The sequence below is a fragment of the Haliotis rubra genome, unplaced genomic scaffold, assembly GCF_003918875.1.
Source record: "Haliotis rubra isolate DU_JTF1 unplaced genomic scaffold, ASM391887v1 Scf730, whole genome shotgun sequence".
Classification (NCBI taxonomy): domain Eukaryota; kingdom Metazoa; phylum Mollusca; class Gastropoda; order Lepetellida; family Haliotidae; genus Haliotis; species Haliotis rubra.
The window spans coordinates 340,917-359,315 of NW_025767447.1; the positions used below are offsets into that span (position 1 = coordinate 340,917).

At 42.0% G+C, this 18,399-nt stretch overlaps 2 protein-coding genes across 3 annotated transcripts in view; one reads left to right on the plus strand and one right to left on the minus strand.

Annotated features, from left to right (window-relative positions):
- Positions 1–18,399, plus strand: part of LOC124259648 (tectonin beta-propeller repeat-containing protein 1-like) — a 47,435-nt gene that overhangs the window by 12,735 nt on the left and 16,301 nt on the right. Inside the window, 9 exon segments of the mRNA XM_046693822.1 lie at positions 1,194–1,958; positions 2,808–2,950; positions 3,412–3,561; positions 3,929–4,081; positions 4,436–4,703; positions 5,037–5,139; positions 8,338–8,434; positions 11,862–11,941; positions 16,012–16,068. Coding sequence (XP_046549778.1) covers positions 1,194–1,958; positions 2,808–2,950; positions 3,412–3,561; positions 3,929–4,081; positions 4,436–4,703; positions 5,037–5,139; positions 8,338–8,434; positions 11,862–11,941; positions 16,012–16,068 — 1,816 coding nt within the window.
- Positions 13,626–15,556, minus strand: LOC124259647. Of its 2 annotated transcripts, none has more exons than XM_046693820.1 (2): positions 15,438–15,556; positions 13,626–14,398 (listed from the first exon to the last, which is right to left on the minus strand). In XM_046693820.1, exon 2 carries the CDS (start codon positions 14,168–14,170, stop codon positions 13,709–13,711), a length of 462 nt encoding a protein of 153 aa, XP_046549776.1. In that variant the 5' UTR covers positions 14,171–14,398; positions 15,438–15,556; the 3' UTR covers positions 13,626–13,708. Both variants share the same exon structure in this region, with proteins under 2 accessions (XP_046549776.1, XP_046549777.1).

Sequence of the window (18,399 nt, forward strand, 5' to 3'; positions counted from 1 at the left end):
GGCTGTATCACTGACTGAGACATTTTACACCACCTCTGTAAGAGACGTTCATCTGAAAAACTAAGTTTGAATACAGAGCATTTTCTCTCGAGGTGACAGGACATACATATACTTAAATGTTTTAAAGATGACCTCGGATGGTAGTGCAGCTAGGACGTAAGGCATTGGCTGCCCAGCACCATGGGTTTGTTGTCCAGTAACCACAGTGCCAACTTGAGTCCCGTCTGCATGCCAGAAATGTATGATTGTGGGTTCAAATCCTGGTTTGCCTTATGTATCTTGGTTTGTGAGCAACATAAGCATGCTGTTGGGTTCTATGTAACTGATATGTACCTGAGACATGCGCCTCTGTCATGGTTTCCTGACTTTCCTCCCACATCTTGCTGACATCTTGTCATATAACTGAAATACAGCCAAACACTGAAACCAGCTGACTTATATCCACTCAAAGTGTAAATCCATTCTTTGTGCTTATCACAGTGGTATGGATTGATGGTTGCAGTTCTGTTCATGTATAAGTTTACTTCTATTCAGTTATACAGTTTCTGGTCCACAGGTCTGACAGTACTTAAGAATACCTGCGTATTCAGTATTTTTATTCTGTCTGCTTAAATGTTTCCAGTACATTGACTGTTTTACCAGTACATTACTGGCAATTATCTCTTCAAGAAAGCAGTGCTTGAACAAAGTGGCATGATACCCACCTCACTCACCACTAGAGTTCAACACTATGGAGAACTGAAAAGGGGTGGTGGGGTAGCCAAGTGGTTAAAGCGTTAACTCGTCTCACTGAAGACCCATGTTTAATTCCCCACATGGGTGCAATATGTGAAGCCCATTTCTGGTGTTCCCCACCGTGATATTGCTGGAATGTTGCTAAATGCGGTGTAAAACTTAACTCACTCACTAGAACTCAAAATACCCAGAAAGTTAAGCATTGCTTACTGCTCTGTGCTTACAGTACACTTAAAGTGATAGTTTGTGAATGTTTCATTTAAATTTTTAAGGTTTTGGTCAATGAATGTTTGAACCTTTTAAAGGATTTCACCTGTAAAAGTATTACTGTTAAATAAGATTCGAAATGAGGGTTAATTTATGTGCTAAAAATGTTACTTGTTAGTATATATTGATCATGACCTGAGATTGATCATTTCTTTAAGAAATCGGTTTTGAAGTATTTCTTTGTCTTACAGTGAGGGAAAGCAAATCTGTGATACATGACCGCAATTTCAACAATGGGTTAACCGAGGAACTGCGGTCATCCAAGACTAAAGATACAGCAGCAAACCAATGTGATCGAGAGACAACCTGTGATAAAGAGGATGAATGTAGTACCATGCCACCTGTACAGGTATGCATTACATCAGTGGGTACGGAGAGCTCCGAATCAGTTGTTGATAATCACCAACCAGGAACATTTTCTCCAGCCGGTGTTAGTGACAAGCTGTCGCCTAAATCTGTGATAAGTTCTTGTGATAATTTGGACAGCTTGGGGTCTAGTATTACATCAGAAGAAAATGATGGAATATTCAATTTTGTAACAGACTTACTATCAGTCTCGTCAGTCACTGAAAAATCAGATGACACCGATTCGAAGGATGTCTCCGGTGAAGATAATTCGAAAAGGTTGGAACAAGACGATCAAGACACAAGGGAGATAACCACCACAACAAACAGGCCTTCATCTTTGGGAGTGTCGGATAAATCATTCGTGCTGACGGATGATGGTGAGAGCCCTGTATTTAACCAGGGGGAAAGTGTTCCTTGGATTACCATGGGGCCAAGCACAGGTGTATCAGGGACCATCTCAGTGAGGAGTACACCATCACTTGACCAGGAAGTTATACCAATGTTTGAGATGACCCCTGCAATGCCGCGTTACAGCTGGGCTTGGCTGAATGGAATGGCTTGTGCTTTTGATGATCCTTCCAAAATAACTTGGCTTCAGAGTTACCAAGGTTGGTTCTGATAGTTCGATATGTGAAACTTAGTCTCCTCACAATCAGATCTGTTACATGACCCTCTATGTGAAGATCTGAGAACAACTCCAAAGGTCACCTCAGGTGAACCCTGAGCAACCTTTGACCGCCCAGTCAATATGAAGGATGAATAGGTTTTTTGTTTTCTAAGATGATTTAGATTCATTTCTTTACAACCTTAGTTTGGAAATTATGAATTTAATTAAATGAAACCCACACAGATATTCCTTTGATGGTACTCCCCTTTGGGTATTGTAGCCATGATACTCTGAACCGATATCAACAACAATAATGACATGGCTTTTATCAGAAGTACATGTAGTTGTTTCATGTTCATGTTCGAGAGGGACGGTGGGGTAGTCTAGTAGTAAAAGCGTTCACTCATCACGCCGAAGACCCGGGTTCGATTCCTCACATGGGTACAATGTGTGAAGCCCATTTCTGCTGTGATATTGCTGGAATAATGCTTAAAGTGGCATAAAACTAAACTCACTCACTCATTTTCGAGATATAGAACCAGCAGACCTGAAATCTTTGCTTACTTTAAGAAACTTGAATGCTGCTTGGCTGACTAAAAGTTTCACATGTCACAGCCTTTCGTGATGGTGTCTTCAGATCTTCACGTAGAGAGGTATTGGAGTAAAGAATCGGATTAATAAAGTCAGTTACCTTTTCAGATATAATAGCTTATGCGTTGGTATTTAGGCCAGACCAGTACATATTCTACCTTAAATCTTTTCAAGAATTTGAAAGTTATACACATTGTAATCAGAACAGTATTGTAGATTTTGACAATGACATCCTTTGGTTTGAAATTTATTGTTTCAGAAAGTGACGATGCAACACCCCAGGGGAACAAAACAAAAGTGAAGATATCAATGGCTTTGAGGGATGACTTTCTCAAGAAACTTCACATGAGAAACATAAAAGAAGTAGAGAACTTCAAGTATATAGAAAGTGCAGTACAAAGGGTGAGGCCTAATTATCTGGATCTATGTTGACTTGTACTGATTTTGTTTTAACTTTTATCTTATAGACCACAGAAGTAAACTCTATAACCGATTCCTCCAGCAGATATAGCTAAATCTGACATGACTGAAACACTCCAAATACTGTCAGCATGGTGACACAAGACTTCAAAAAGTCTTCTTCACTATTATCCTGATGATTACTATGAAAGGATGAGCTGTGTGTTTGGAGATGACAAGACTTTATGGATGATCAACTTCTTTATTTGACAATGGCGACGTTTCGGTATAGATTCTTAATCCGTTTTCAAGCATTTTACATATGCTTGAAAACGGTATGAGAATCAATACCAAAACATCGCCATTGTCAAAATAAAGAAGTTGATCATCCATGAAGTCTTGTCATCTCTATACCACCAACTTCTAGAATGCCACTCAAACAAATGTGTGCTGTTTGCTTGCAGACATCATGGCTGAAGAAGAGCAACATGAAGTGGTACATGTTTGGGAAGCGGCCGCAGTGGCAGGACTGTTCCGTGGAGCTGGAGCAGGGTCATGGAGACAGTGAGGAAGGCTCCCTCACTATACAGTACACCATCAAGGGGAAACCCATGGTAGGAGGGAACGTGTGAAGTCAACTCTTGTGCCACCTGATGTGATATTTGACTCACTCATGTCTCCTGTAGCCCCATGTTTTTATCAGAACAGGAGGGGAAAAGTTTATTATTTTCAATGCAGCAAAATCAACAATGGGGATTAAGATTGATTTTTATGCAAGTAAGAACTGTTTATACCACCAGATGTATATCCCTTGAAGTACCTCCTCCACTGCATGTTCATGTTTGTGTAGTTTGTGAATTCTGAAATCAGTGAGGAGCAGTGAGTAGCTTTATACCATAATTTGTTTGTTGTTGTGGTCTGTATGGGTGGTAGAAAGTAGCAGTACGTTCCTGACTTCAGTGTCATGCATGTCTCCTGCAGCATACCCAGATCTGCGTCCAGGACATCGTGTGTGTGAAGCAAGTCAGTCATTACCTAGAGCGGACTACAGTTTTCATCCACACCACAGACACAGTCAAGTCCCTGCAACCATGGCTCCTCAAACTTGCATCAGAGTCTGAGGTCGAGGACTGGGTAAGTACCGTACCTGGGGTAGGGTTGATGATGATAGCTTGTCTGTCATTAGTACCATATATTTTGTTTCGACACTGAATGTGTTAGCATTCAAAAGGATAATTCAGAGATTTCAAATCAGTGATAACATAAAATATGAATGGAAGGGATGTAACTCTGTTCATTGAGTTGTGAGATTTTACAGCACTGGCTAAAGACAAAGATGAGTGAATAATGAAATTTTGGTTTGTGAGTGAGTGAGTGACGAGCGAACGCTTTAACCATTAGGCTACCCCACCACCCCTTTGGTTTGTTGACTGAAGGGAAGGCAGTGTATAGAGCACCACCAACAGTAGCATGAGTTGTTCCCCCTAGGTGTCCTTGCTGTGTACCGTCAATGCCGTAAGGTGGAAACTGAATAAGCCTGTCCCTACTGGATCAGTGTGGTCAACTACAATGAGGGGAGACATCTTTGTGCACCCACCGGACAAGGTGCATGTCAAAGGTCATGAGATGCGCTGGATGCAGCAAGGTGGTCACTTGAAACTCCTGGAGACGTCAACATGTGGGATAACGTGGGGCGTTGGATACGACCACTCCGTGTGGACCTACAATGGTGGATATGGCGGAGGAATCTTTAAAGGTTTGTCCCATCTGTCTTGCAATTCCAGAAATATGTGATTATTTGTTTGTTAAACTTCTTGGGTAAAGGATAGCTTGGTGCTTTTGGAGTTTTCACGCCATACAGTAGACATGGGACCAATTCCAAATATTTTCTCTTAGAGACATGTGAAGCCCATTTCTGGGGGATACTCAAAAATAACTTAAAATTACCATCTTTATGTGAAAATTGTGAGATGAATAAATTGACAGATTTTGAAATCATCTTCCCTTTATTGCCATGTTGATCTATTTCTCTCAGCAGTCAACTGTAACCAGGCTTTGAAGTATGAATGCATTTGTCTCTGTTGTACAGCAATGTCTCACCTGTCAAACGAAGTGTTCCTTCAGACGGACGTGAGAACTGTGTTGGTCTACGAGAACCAGAAATGGCTGCCTGTGTTTGGCTACTCAAGTAGGTGAGTGTCTGCCCCGTCCTGCAAGCATGAGTTTACAAACTTAGAAAGAAGATAGGTGTTAACAAATTGTTTTTAAGATTTTTTACCAAGGTGATGATAGAAAGGCAGACAAATGTTCTTAATATTTAGTTTATAAATATATCAACATTAAAGGGATAGCATGTCAGTCGTTCTTGTGCACTGTTTGTAAAATAGCCAATAACTCCTAATGTACTTATTCTGATGATGTAGAACACATGGGCCTAATGAAGGGTGTTTGCTTGTTTTACGTATTATTTTTCATCATTATATGGATATACTGCAATGGTGAGGTACATAAAAATAAAGCTTTACATATCAAAGTGAGTGTAACACAAATGGAAATAGTTTTCATGTTTGGGGATATTTTCTTGATGAGGTTACAGTTAAAAGTTTCATGACATATATTTATCGAAGTGTGTAGACTTGTCTAAAATGAACCAGATGAAAAATACATGCAAGGAATAAGTCATGTGACAGGGGTACTAGGCAAGGAACTCTGGGTAGGAGAATGATTGTATTGACCCTATGTCTGTTTGCCCTGTATCCTGTATTGCCCTACTCTGTATCCTGTATTGTCCTGCTCTGTATCCTGTATTGTCCTGCCCTGTATCCTGTATTGTCCTGCTCTGTATCCTGTATTGTCCTACTCTGTATCCTGTATTGTCCTGCTCTGTATCCTGTATTGTCCTGCTCTGTATCCTATATTGTCCTGCCCTGTATCCGGTATTGTCCTACTCTGTATCCTGTATTGCCCTGCCCTGTGTCCAGTATTGTCCTACTCTGTATCCTGTATTGCCCTGCCCTGTATCCTGTACCCTGTATTGTCCTGCAGTGTATCCTGTATTGTCCTGCTCTGTATCCTGGATTGACCTGCCCTGTACCCTGTACCCTGTATTGTCCTGCAGTGTATCCTGTATTGTCCTGCTCTGTATCCTGTATTGACCTGCTCTGTATCCTGTATTGTCCTGCCCTGTATGCTGTATTGCCCTGCCCTGTATCCTGTATTGTCCTGCCCTGTACCCTGTATTGTCCTGCTCTGTATCCTGTATTGTCCTGCCCTGTATCCTGTGGTTGTCCTGCTCTGTATCCTATGTTGTCCTGCCCTGTATCCGGTATTGCCCTACTCTGTATGCTGTATTGCCCTGCCCTGTATCCTGTATTGTCCTGCCCTGTACCCTGTATTGTCCTGCTCTGTATCCTGTATTGTCCTGCCCTGTATCCTGTGGTTGTCCTGCTCTGTATCCTATGTTGTTCTGCCCTGTATCCGGTATTGCCCTACTCTGTCTGCTGTATTGCCCTGCCCTGTATCCTGTATTGTCCTGCCCTGTGCCCTGTATCCTGTATTGCCCTGCTCTGTATCCTGTATTGTCCTGCCTTGTATCCTGGACCGCCTCCGTGGTGTAGGGGTTAGAGCGTCTGTCCGGAGAGCGGAAGGTCGCAGGTTCGATCCCCAACCGCGTCATACCAAAAGACGTTAAAATATGGTACTTGTTGGTCCCTGCCTGGCACTCGGCATTAATGGGTACAACAAGGACTGGTCGGCTCGGATTCAGTATAATGTGTCTGAGTGGAGTATTTATGCTTCACTGCGGCATGGTATCTCAGAGGGCTAGCACTATAAAATCAGCTTCAGTCTGGGCTAGTACAAGCAGCCGCACTTACACATACACACGCATGCACGTCATCATATGAGCGAAATATTCTCAAGCACAAAGTTAAACCCAATTTCACCTCACCTCACCTTGTATCCTGTATTATCCTGCCCTGTATCCTGCATTGTCCTACTCTGTATCCTGCATTGCCCTGCCCTGTATCCTGTATTAAAGTATTTGTGCTGGCCTCGACCCGACATTGTGATGCTTGAGTGTGATGCCAACATACAGAAGTGTGTGTGTTTCAATAGGTGGAAATGACGGGCTACAGCTGGAGTGTGATGTACAAGTGAGTGTTTGTGTCTGGGGGTTGGAAATGACGGGCTACAGCTGAAGTGTGATGTACAAGTGAGTGTTTGTTTAAGGGGGTGGAAATGTTGGGCTACAGCTGGAGTGTGATGTACAAGTGAGTGTGTGTTTCATGGGTGTGGAAATGACTGGCTACAGCTGGAGCTGGGCTACAAGTGAGTGTGTGTTTTGTACAAGCTAGTGTGATGTACAAGTGTGTTTCATGGGGTGGAAATGATATTCTACAGCTGAAGTGTGATGTACAAGTGAGTGTTTGTTTCTGGGGGTGGAAATGCTACAGCTGGAAAGCTGCTGAGTGTACAAGTGAGTGTGTGTTTCATGGGGTGTGGAAATGATATTCTACAGCTGAAGTGTGATGTACAAGTGAGTGTGTGTTTCATGGGGGTGGAAATGACGGGCTACAGCTGAAGTGTGATGTACAAGTGAGTGTTTGTTTGAAGGGGGTGGAAATGACAGGCTACAGCTGAAGTGTGATGTACAAGTGAGTGTTTGTTTAAAGGGGGTGGAAATGACAGCTGGCTGACAGCTGAAGTGTGATGTACAAGGCTACAGCTGAGTGTGTGTGTGTTTAAGGGGGTGGAAATGACAGGCTACAGCTGGAGTGTGATGTACAAGTGAGTGTGTGTTTAAGGGGGTGGAAATGACGGGCTACAGCTGAGTGTGATGTACAAGTGAGTGTGTGTTTAAGGGGGTGGAAATGACAGGCTACAGCTGAAGTGTGATGTACAAGTGAGTGTGTGTTTAAGGGGTGGAAATGACGGCTACAGCTGAAGTGTGATGTACAAGTGAGTGTTTGTTTAAGGGGTGGAAATGATAGGCTACAGCTGGAAGTGTGATGTACAAGTGAGTGTGTGTGTTTAAGGGGGTGGAAATGATAGGCTACAGCTGGAGTGTGATGTACAAGTGAGTGTGTGTTTAATGGGGGGGTGGAAATGACGGGCTACAGCTGAAGTGTGATGTACAAGTGAGTGTGTGTTTGAAGGGGTGGAAATGATAGGGCTACAGCTGAAGTGTGATGTACAAGTGAGTGTGTGTTTAAGGGGGTGGAAATGACAGGCTACAGCTGAAGTGTGATGTACAAGTGAGTGTGTGTTTAAAGGGGGTGGAAATGATAGGCTACAGCTGGATTGTGATGTACAAGTGAGTGTGTGTTTCATGGGGGTGGAAATGACAGGGTACAGCTGAAGTGTGATGTACAAGTGAGTGTGTGTTTCAGGGGTGTGGAAATGACGGGCTACAGCTGGAGTGACAAGATGAGTCAGAGGTGTGACAGCAAGGAGGAAGTGCAGCTCCCTTCATCACGGTGGCAGTGGGTGAGTTGTCCATTACCATAGCAACAGTGTAGACAGAATGACACTGGGGGAGTTGTCCTTTACCATGGCAACAGTATAGACACAATGGTAGTGGGTGGCTATGGCAACAGTGTACACACTGGCTATGTGGGAGTTGTCTATTACCATGGCAACAGTGTAGGCATAATTATAATTATTAAGCTGTCTTTGGAAAAAGGAATGATCAGAAAATTTTCATGTGATCCAAAGAGAAGTCAGTTTATTGTTATTTATGGGGATTGGGAGATTTGTCACTTTCAAATGTTCAATATAGTAGTTAGTGCTTGCTCAGTTTACACTGAAACAAACCTGAGATACTTGTCACGAAGGCTGCCTTAGTAGTTAGTGCTTGCTCAGTTTACACTGAAACAAACCTGAGATACTTGTCACGAAGGCTGCCTTAGTAGTTAGTGCTTGCTCACTTTACACTGAAACAAACCTGAGATACTTGTCACGAAGGCTGCCTTAGTAGTTAGTGCTTGCTCACTTTACACTGAAACAAACCTGAGATACTTGTCACGAAGGCTGCCTTAGTAGTTACTGCTTGCTCACTTTACACTGAAACAAACCTGAGATACTTGTCACGAAGGCTGCCTTAGTAGTTACTGCTTGCTCAGTTTACACTGAAACAAACCTGAGATACTTGTCACGGAAGGCTGCCTTAGTAGTTACTGCTTGCTCAGTTTACACTGAAACAAACCTGAGATACTTGTCATGAAGGCTGCCTTAGTAGTTACTGCTTGCTCAGTTTACACTGAAACAAACCTGAGATACTTGTCACTTAAGGCTGCCTTAGTAGTTACTGCTTGCTCAGTTTACACTGAAACAAACCTGAGATACTTGTCCACGAAGGCTGCCTTAGTAGTTACTGCTTGCTAGCTTTACACTGAAACAAACCTGAGATACTTGTCACGAAGGCTGCCTTAGTAGTTAGTGCTTGCTCAGTTTACACTGAAACAAACCTGAGATACTTGTCACGTAAGGCTGCCTTTAGAAGTTACTGCTTGCTCACTTTACACTGAAACAAACCTGAGATACTTGTCACGAAGGCTGCCTTAGTAGTTACTGCTTGCTCAGTTTACACTGAAACAAACCTGAGATACTTGTCACGAAGGCTGCCTTAGTAGTTACTGCTTGCTCACTTTACACTGAAACAAACCTGAGATACTTGTCACGAAGGCTGCCTTAGTAGTTACTGCTTGCTCACTTTACACTGAAACAAACCTGAGATACTTGTCACGAAGGCTGCCTTAGTAGTTACTGCTTGCTCACTTTACACTGAAACAAACCTGAGATACTTGTCACGAAGGCTGCCTTAGTAGTTACTTCTTGCTCAGTTTACACTGAAACAAACCTGAGATACTTGTCATGAAGGCTGCCTTAGTAGTTACTGCTTGCTCACTTTACACTGAAACAAACCCTGAGATACTTGTCACTGAAACAAAGGCTGCCTTAGTAGTTAGTTGCTTGCTCACTTTACACTGAAACAAACCTGAGATACTTGTCACGAAGGCTGCCTTAGTAGTTACTTGCTTGCTCAGTTTACACTGAAACAAACCTGAGATACTTGTCAGGCTGCCTTAGTAGTTACTGCTTGCTCAGTTTACACTCGAAACAAACCTGAGATACTTGTCACGAAGGCTGCCTTAGTAGTTACTGCTTGCTCACTTTACACTGAAACAAACCTGAGATACTTGTCACGAAGGCTGCCTTAGTAGTTACTGCTTGCTCACTTTACACTGAAACAAACCTGAGATACTTGTCACGAAGGCTGCCTTAGTAGTTACTGCTTGCTCACTTTACACTGAAACAAACCTGAGATACTTGTCACGGAAGGCTGCCTTAGTAGTTAGTTGCTTGCTCAGTTTACACTGAAACAAACCTGAGATACTTGTCACGAAGGCTGCCTTAGTAGTTACTGCTTGCTCAGTTTACACTGAAACAAACCTGAGATACTTGTCACGAAGGCTGCCTTAGTAGTTACTGCTTGCTCACTTTACACTGAAACAAACCTGAGATACTTGTCACGAAGGCTGCCTTTAGTAGTTACTGCTTGCTCAGTTTACACTGAAACAAACCTGAGATACTTGTCACACGAAGGCTGCCTTAGTAGTTATGCTTGCTCACTTTACACTGAAACAAACCTGAGATAGTTTTGTCACGAAGGCTGCCTTAGTAGTTACTGCTTGCTCAGTTTACACTGAAACAAACCTGAGATACTTGTCACGAAGGCTGCCTTAGTAGTGAGTGCTTGCTCACTTTACACTGAAACAAGCCTGAGATACTTGTCACGAAGGCTGCCTTAGTAGTTAGTGCTTGCTCAGTTTACACTGAAACAAACCTGAGATACTTGTCACGAAGGCTGCCTTAGTAGTTAGTGCTTGCTCAGTTTACACTGAAACAAACCTGAGATACTTGTCCACGAAGGCTGCCTTAGTAGTTAGTGCTTGCTCACTTTACACTGAAACAAGCCTGAGATACTTGTCACGAAGGCTGCCTTAGTAGTTACTGCTTGCTCAGTTTACACTGAAACAAACCTGAGATACTTGTCACGAAGGCTGCCTTAGTAGTTAGTGCTTGCTCAGTTTACACTGAAACAAACCTGAGATACTTGTCACGAAGGCTGCCTTAGTAGTTAGTGCTTGCTCACTTTACACTGAAACAAACCTGAGATACTTGTCCGCGAAGGCTGCCTTAGTAGTTACTGCTTGCTCAGTTTACACTGAAACAAACCTGAGATACTTGTCACGAAGGCTGCCTTAGTAGTTAGTGCTTGCTCACTTTACACTGAAACAAACCCTGAGATACTTGTCATCCGCGAAGGCTGCCTTAGTAGTTACTACTTGCTCACTTTACACTGAAACAAAGCCTGAGATACTTGTCCACGAAGGCTGCCTTAGTAGTTACTGCTTGCTCACTTTACACTGAAATAAACCTGAGATACTTGTCCACGAAGGCTGCCTTAGTAGTTAGTGCTTGCTCAGTTTACACTGAAACAAACCTGAGATACTTGTCGAGGCTGCCTTAGTAGTTAGTGCTTGCTCACTTTACACTGAAACAAGCCTGAGATACTTGTCACGAAGGCTGCCTTAGTAGTTACTGCTTGCTCACTTTACACTGAAACAAACCTGAGATACTTGTCACGAAGGCTGCCTTAGTAGTTAGTGCTTGCTCACTTTACACTGAAACAAACCTGAGATACTTGTCACGAAGGCTGACTTGCAGATAGAGTGGTCAGACTTAGTGACCGAATTAATTGGAAGTTGCTCCTGACATCTGTCTGATCTAAACTCAAGTACTGACAAGTGACCACATGTAGGTAGAATATTACAGTGTAGTGTTAAACAACACACAGATAACCAGTGACACTGTCTGGCTGTGTGTGTCTTAATGCTTAACTGCTGTACAGGTGAGTGACTGGCGGCTGGACTATGAAGTGGAGGGGGGAACGGACAACAATGGATGGCAGCATGCATCCAGCTTCCAGAGGTACGTTTACTGTTTCCTGTTTCACATCTTGTGTGTTTAGTGAGTGTTTCCAGTTATATTTTGTGCTTAATGAATGTTTCCTATCATTTGTTGTGTTCACTGTTTACTGTCACATATGTTCAGTTTCCTATCATTTGTTGTGACCTGTGAAGATCCGGGTTAGAATATTGATCTTCAGTAACCCATGCTTGTCGTAAGAGGCGACGAACAGGATCGGGTGGTCAGGCTCGCTGACTTGGTTGAACATGTCATTGGTTCCCAATTGCGTAGATCGATGCTCATGCTGTCCAGACTCGATTATTTACAGCCTGCCGCCATATTGCTGAGTGCGGTGAAAATCTAAACTCACTCACTCACTGTCAACTAGAGTGCCGCCATATAGCTGGAATATTGCTGAGTGTGGCGTAAAACTAAACTCACTGACTCATTTGTTGTGTTCCCTGTTTACTGGCACATGTGTTCACTGTTTACTGACACATGTGTTCACTGTTTACTCACACATTGTGTTCACTGTTTACTGTCACATGGCTGCTTCACTGTTTACTGTCACATGGTTACTTCACTGTTTACTGTCACATGGCTGCTTCACTGTTTACTGTCACATGGTTACTTCACTGTTTACTGTCACATGGTGTGTTCACTGTTTACTGTCACATGGCTGCTTCACTGTTTACTGTCACATGGTGTGTTCACTGTTTACTGTCACATGGTGTGCTTCACTGTTTACTGTCACATGGCTGCTTCACTGTTTACTGTCACATGGCTGCTTCACTGTTTACTGTCACATGGTGTGTTCACTGTTTACTGTCACATGGTTACTTCACTGTTTACTGTCACATGGTTACTTCACTGTTTACTGTCACATGGTGTGTTCACTGTTTACTGTCACATGGGTTTCACTGTTTACTGTCACATGGTTACTTCACTGTTTACTGTCACATGGTGTGTTCACTGTTTACTGTCACATGGCTGCTTCACTGTTTACTGTCACATGGTTACTTCACTGTTTACTGTCACATGGCTGCTTCACTGTTTACTGTCACATGGTTACTTCACTGTTTACTGTCACATGGTTACTTCACTGTTTACTGTCACATGGTTACTTCACTGTTTACTGTCACATGGTGTGTTCACTGTTTACTGTCACATGGCTACTTCACTGTTTACTGTCACATGGTTACTTCACTGTTTACTGTCACATGGTGTGTTCACTGTTTACTGTCACATGGTTGCTTCACTGTTTACTGTCACATGGTTGCTTCACTGTTTACTGTCACATGGTTGCTTCACTGTTTACTGTCACATGGCTACTTCACTGTTTACTGTCACATGGTTACTTCACTGTTTACTGTCACATGGTGTGTTCACTGTTTACTGTCACATGGTTGCTTCACTGTTTACTGTCACATGGTGTGTTCACTGTTTACTGTCACATGGTTGCTTCACTGTTTACTGTCACGTGGTTGTTTCACTGTTTACTGTCACATGACCGCTTCACTGTTTACTGTCACATAGTTACTTCACTGTTTACTGTCACATAGTTGGTTCACTGTTTCACTGTCACTGATTGTTTCCCAACAATTTAGTGTTTCCCCCAGGATTATGAAAGGGCAGGGTAGACTCAGAGAAAAAAGGGCACATTAAAATTCAAAAGGGCATTCAGCAAACAAAAAAGGCACAACAATTAAGGGTTCAATAATTTACTGTGGATGACATAATTTGGGTCTGTTTGGCATGCTTTGATGCAAAGTTCATAAAATTATTCGTTCATATTCTCCTCTTCTTTCGTGCCAAGAACTTGGCCACACACTTCCTCAAGTCAATGTCAGTAGAAGACTTAGCATTCATGCTGACCATAAGTAGCTTGGTGCAGTTATTTACTTTCAGCCTGTTCCTATGGTCTGTCACAATGAGTTTCGCCCTGGAGAAGACTCTCTCAACCTCTGATGTCGAAAGGATCACAGTAGCATGGATACTCAGGAGCTTCACAATGTTTGGGTAGAAGTCTCCCAGTTGGGGCTTGAGGCTTGTCAGAGTCTTCAGGATATTGGATGGTGAACAGGTGTCAACTTCCTCAGCAAAGAGTTCCTTGACCTGACTCCACTCAAGCTGTGTTTTATCAACATCCAGGCCTGCCAAGTGTTCTGCCAGTTCTGTAATCTGTAATTTGAATAGTATGTCAATATATGAAAATGTGACATCCAACTTGTGTCCAAACCATGGATCCATTTCGTCCTTTCATATTCCACTTGGTGCAAAGAGAACAAAACATCATGGAGCTTGTTTCACCCTCCTCGTTTGCAACCTCAAAGTATTTTAGCCAGGGGCGACCTTGTTTCCAAGACAAGCTTGTGACCTGCATCTTTCTTCTTCTGAGTTGTTTGAGGAGCTGGTCCACTGGATGACAACCACTTGTCAATGTCATAGCAAACAAGTTCTGAATCTTCTACATCGGGTCTGAAATACACATACAAGTCAGTTTTATTTCCAGCCAAAATTTATTGTATTTTGTAATTTGGTAATAAGAAAACATCCTTTAAATATTAGGAAAATAAGAATAGTAAAAATACCTTGTACTAATGAAAGTACTTTTTCACACACAGAAAAAACAGTTCACACTTTTATTACATTTCAGTTGAGGATAAATTAGGGTAAAATATCAGATAAATATACACAAAAGTTTGGAACAATTATTTTTAATTTTGAAAATCTTTAAGACTAGATATGGAGACAGGTAAAAATTGTCTTTGTTCATTGCAGACACCTTATCCACCACAAAATCTACTAACTTCAAATTAAGTATATATAGAAAAATTAATTTAGTATTTCTACCGATATTTTAGAATATGAAAACTACATGTATGCAGTGCAAAAAATAAACTTAGATATGCGTTCAGAAATAGACATGTTTGATGTGGCTTCGATTCCTGCGTCTATTTAGGTGTGGAATTATTACCGGTAATTCAGTATATTTACAAAGAGTATTTAAAATTTCAACACATATACCCAGTGCAAATATTAACTATAGCAAACGAGAGGGTTTTGTGTTTATCTAGAAAATCGAAATGAGAAATACGTGCTTCCGAAAGATTTCTTTCAGAGCGAGGTCGACTGAACAAGGAGAAATTAAAAGTAAAAAAACATATTAGAATCTATTCACAATCGTAATATTAGAGAGGATAACAATCACCGGTGTGTTTTAAATACTTTAGACAAGCATTGAAAAGGAAAAGAAAAATATTCGGAATAATCTGAAGTGATCATGTCCGATATGGCTTCCCTTTGTTTCATTCGTTTTTATTTTCTACTCACAAAAAGACTAAAATGAGATATGGACGTAAAGTATTTACAGCAAAGATTCTTAAACATAACAGAGACGGAATGGGCATGTTTTATTAGCTACAAAGAGATCACATGAACCTAGATTATTGCTGGAAATGTTTTCTAATTTTGCCGCTATCGGTTCAAAATGGCGGAAGTCATTGTCAAGTCGTACCTGTTTGGCGCGAAGAAATCCACGAGTCGACGACACTTCCTTGCTTCAGCCTTCACAGCTTCTTCTCTTTTCCTCTTTGTTCTTTCTTTGGTTGGCATTGTGAATCAGAATGAAAACGAACAAAGTCGAAATGGCCTTGCACAAGAAAAACATCCGGGAAGGGAGCTAACTCCTGCCTTTGTTAAAATCCGGAAAATATTGGATTTTTCAAAGGGCAGATAATGCGGTGATTCAAAAGGGCACAGCGCTAAATGAAAAGGGCAGGGCGCTAAATAAAAAGGGCAGGGCGCTGAATAAAAAGGGCAGGGCGCTGCGCCCTGCCAAATATGCCTGGGGGAAACACTACAATTTCTCCAAAAATTAGAAAATGTGCATGAGTCATACACAAACGTCCTCCCGCTCTGGTACCCACTTATATTTTTCAAAACAAAACCAGGGATAGAGGCCAAGTGGTTACAGCACTGACTCATTACACTTGCTCTTGTTGATTTTATGAGCACAGTCAGTGTATCTGGTACTTTGTGTTAATGCCTTATAAGGATGAAAGTTGTTGATAACAATCACCATATTCCAGGCCGTTTCACCAAGCGCGGGGAATGAGGGACGGTGCTCGGAGGAGGAAGTGGATGAGGTAAGGGCAGACAGTTGTGGCACTTCATATTGCAGATGCACGATGATGATTTGAGACTCAGATAGTTAAATTATCTCATGTATAAGTAATTGCAACAATTTGTATGTGTGAAATGATACGTATTGATACAGTAAGGCCATTTTAGTATCATATCAATGAGTGTATATAGAATTCTGTAAGTGAATAGTTTCAGCCTTTTTATCCCCCGCCGCGCGTTTAATGTGAAACGGGGGATATAGTATTAGGCTCTGTCCGTACGGACGTATGTACAAACGAATTGGAATATCTTAAGAACCGTTGACTGGATTCTTATCATATTTGGTACCTAGGTTCATCTCAGTAAATGAAAGGTCCCAGTCAGGTTTGGTGACCTTGACCTTCATTTTAATGTCACAAGGGGACTTTAACGTTTTACCCTTGTCAGGGAGATATCTCACGAACCGTTCTCTGGATTTTCTTCATATTCAACACCACGCTTTATCTAGGGAAGGCGCAGGACCCAGTCGATTTTGGTTAAAGATTTCAGTATGTTAACCTGCATGTTAAGCTTGTCAGCGAGATATCTCAAGAGCCGTTCGCTGGATTTTCTTTATATTTAGCAACAAGCTTTATCTAGGGAAGGCGCAGGGTCCAGTCGATTTTGGTGACCTTCACCTATTTTTCAAGGTCATGGTGACACTTTGAAAATTTCAGCATGTTAAGCTGCATGTTAAGCTTGTCAGCAAGATATCTCAAAAAGCATTCACTGGACTTTCTTCATATTTGACACCAAGCTTTATCTAGGGAATGTGCAAGGTCCAGTCGATTTTGGTGATCTTCACATAATTTTCAAGGTCACAGAGACACTTTGAAGATTTCAGCATATTAAACTGCATGTTAAGATTGTCAGTGAAATATCTCATGAACAGTTCACTGGATTTTCTTCATAGACTTTCAAGACTTCCCTTGAATGTTTTTCAATAAGCAATTTCTTTATTACTATTTTTGCATATTTCATACACTAAGACATTTATGTCAATGTCAAAGTGGGTCTTGAAAATATTTGTGCGTTTGAACAACTACAGATCAAGATATTAAGAGAGGTTGACTAGTCATGTTTTTGTTGACGTTTAACTTCATCTTAAAATACGACCTTCACTTTCATTACTTTTTAAGTTTGATTTGATAATTTGCAGCGGAGGATTATGTCACCTTAGTGACAATGCTTGTTATTGGTGGTTTAGATTTTGTCTACAAGGAGACTAGCCATGATTTTCTTGTACATTTAGTCATAGTTATTTGTTCTTAAAATTGAAGTTGCAGTTGCTTCCCTTAGCAGTGTCAACAGCTGCTGGACATGAAATTCAGTCCTTTTTCCAGCAGTTTACCAGAAATCAAGGGATTCTGCAAAATACTAAACTTGTGCATCAGGTTTTCATATCCAAAATGATAATTTTTAAACTTATCCTATCTCACGACTTGCACCTCTCTCTCTTCATTCGACCATGAGTGGAAACGAATTAAAACTTTGCTCAAGACCTACCTTACCCCTCTCCCCGTGCTGTGCATGCCTTCCTGTCTCAGTCGTGCTCACTAGTCCATGACAGCACGAGGCATGCGCAGTCCTCACCCACGTGATCACCTCACATACTCATTCTCTTTCTTGTCGCTCCACTGAGTGGACGTGAAAAATTTTTCGTCTGAGAATTGCTCAAAATGGTTAAGCCTGTTAAGGCCAGTAAACGGAAGTTTTGCGCCCGTTGTAATAAAGTATTTTCAGCATGGGACCCTCACACATCGTGTGTTGATTGTGTGGGTGTTTGTGACTGGGACACACGCTGTCCGAAGTGTTCAGGTCTGTCTAATGAGGCGTTTAAATCTTACAAACGTGCTTGTGCCAGACGTTTGGCAGATAGGGCTAGGACTAATTCTGCGGGGTCTGGTCCATCTCCCGCTAAGAAACAATGCTTAGATCGCCCCACCCTCACTGCTCACCGTTCTCAATCGCCCGTCTCGCCTGACGAAGATTTTATGGACGCTTCGTCGGATTCCTATTTATCTGAGAACGTTAGAAGGCTTTTAGGGGAGCTTCCCTCACCCAGTTTACGTTCTCATGAGCGTACCAGGGTGGTAATGACCGATATTTCTTCTACGCCAGACCTGCGATCTACATTATCTCGTAGGTCTGTTTCTTCGGAACGATCACAGACTTCGAGAACTTCTAAGCATTCATCGTCGAAGTGGGGATCGGCACGGTTGGAACGTAACCGCTCTCCTAATTCCACGGTTTCATCTCACCGGAACAATTCACCCACACGAGTTGAGTCACCATCTGGTGCGAAGGTTCGAATG

Coding starts and splice junctions, on each gene's coding strand:
- LOC124259647 (XM_046693820.1), bottom strand. CDS start 14,170: ATGGATCCATGGTTTGGACACAAGTTGGATGTCACATTTTCATATATT.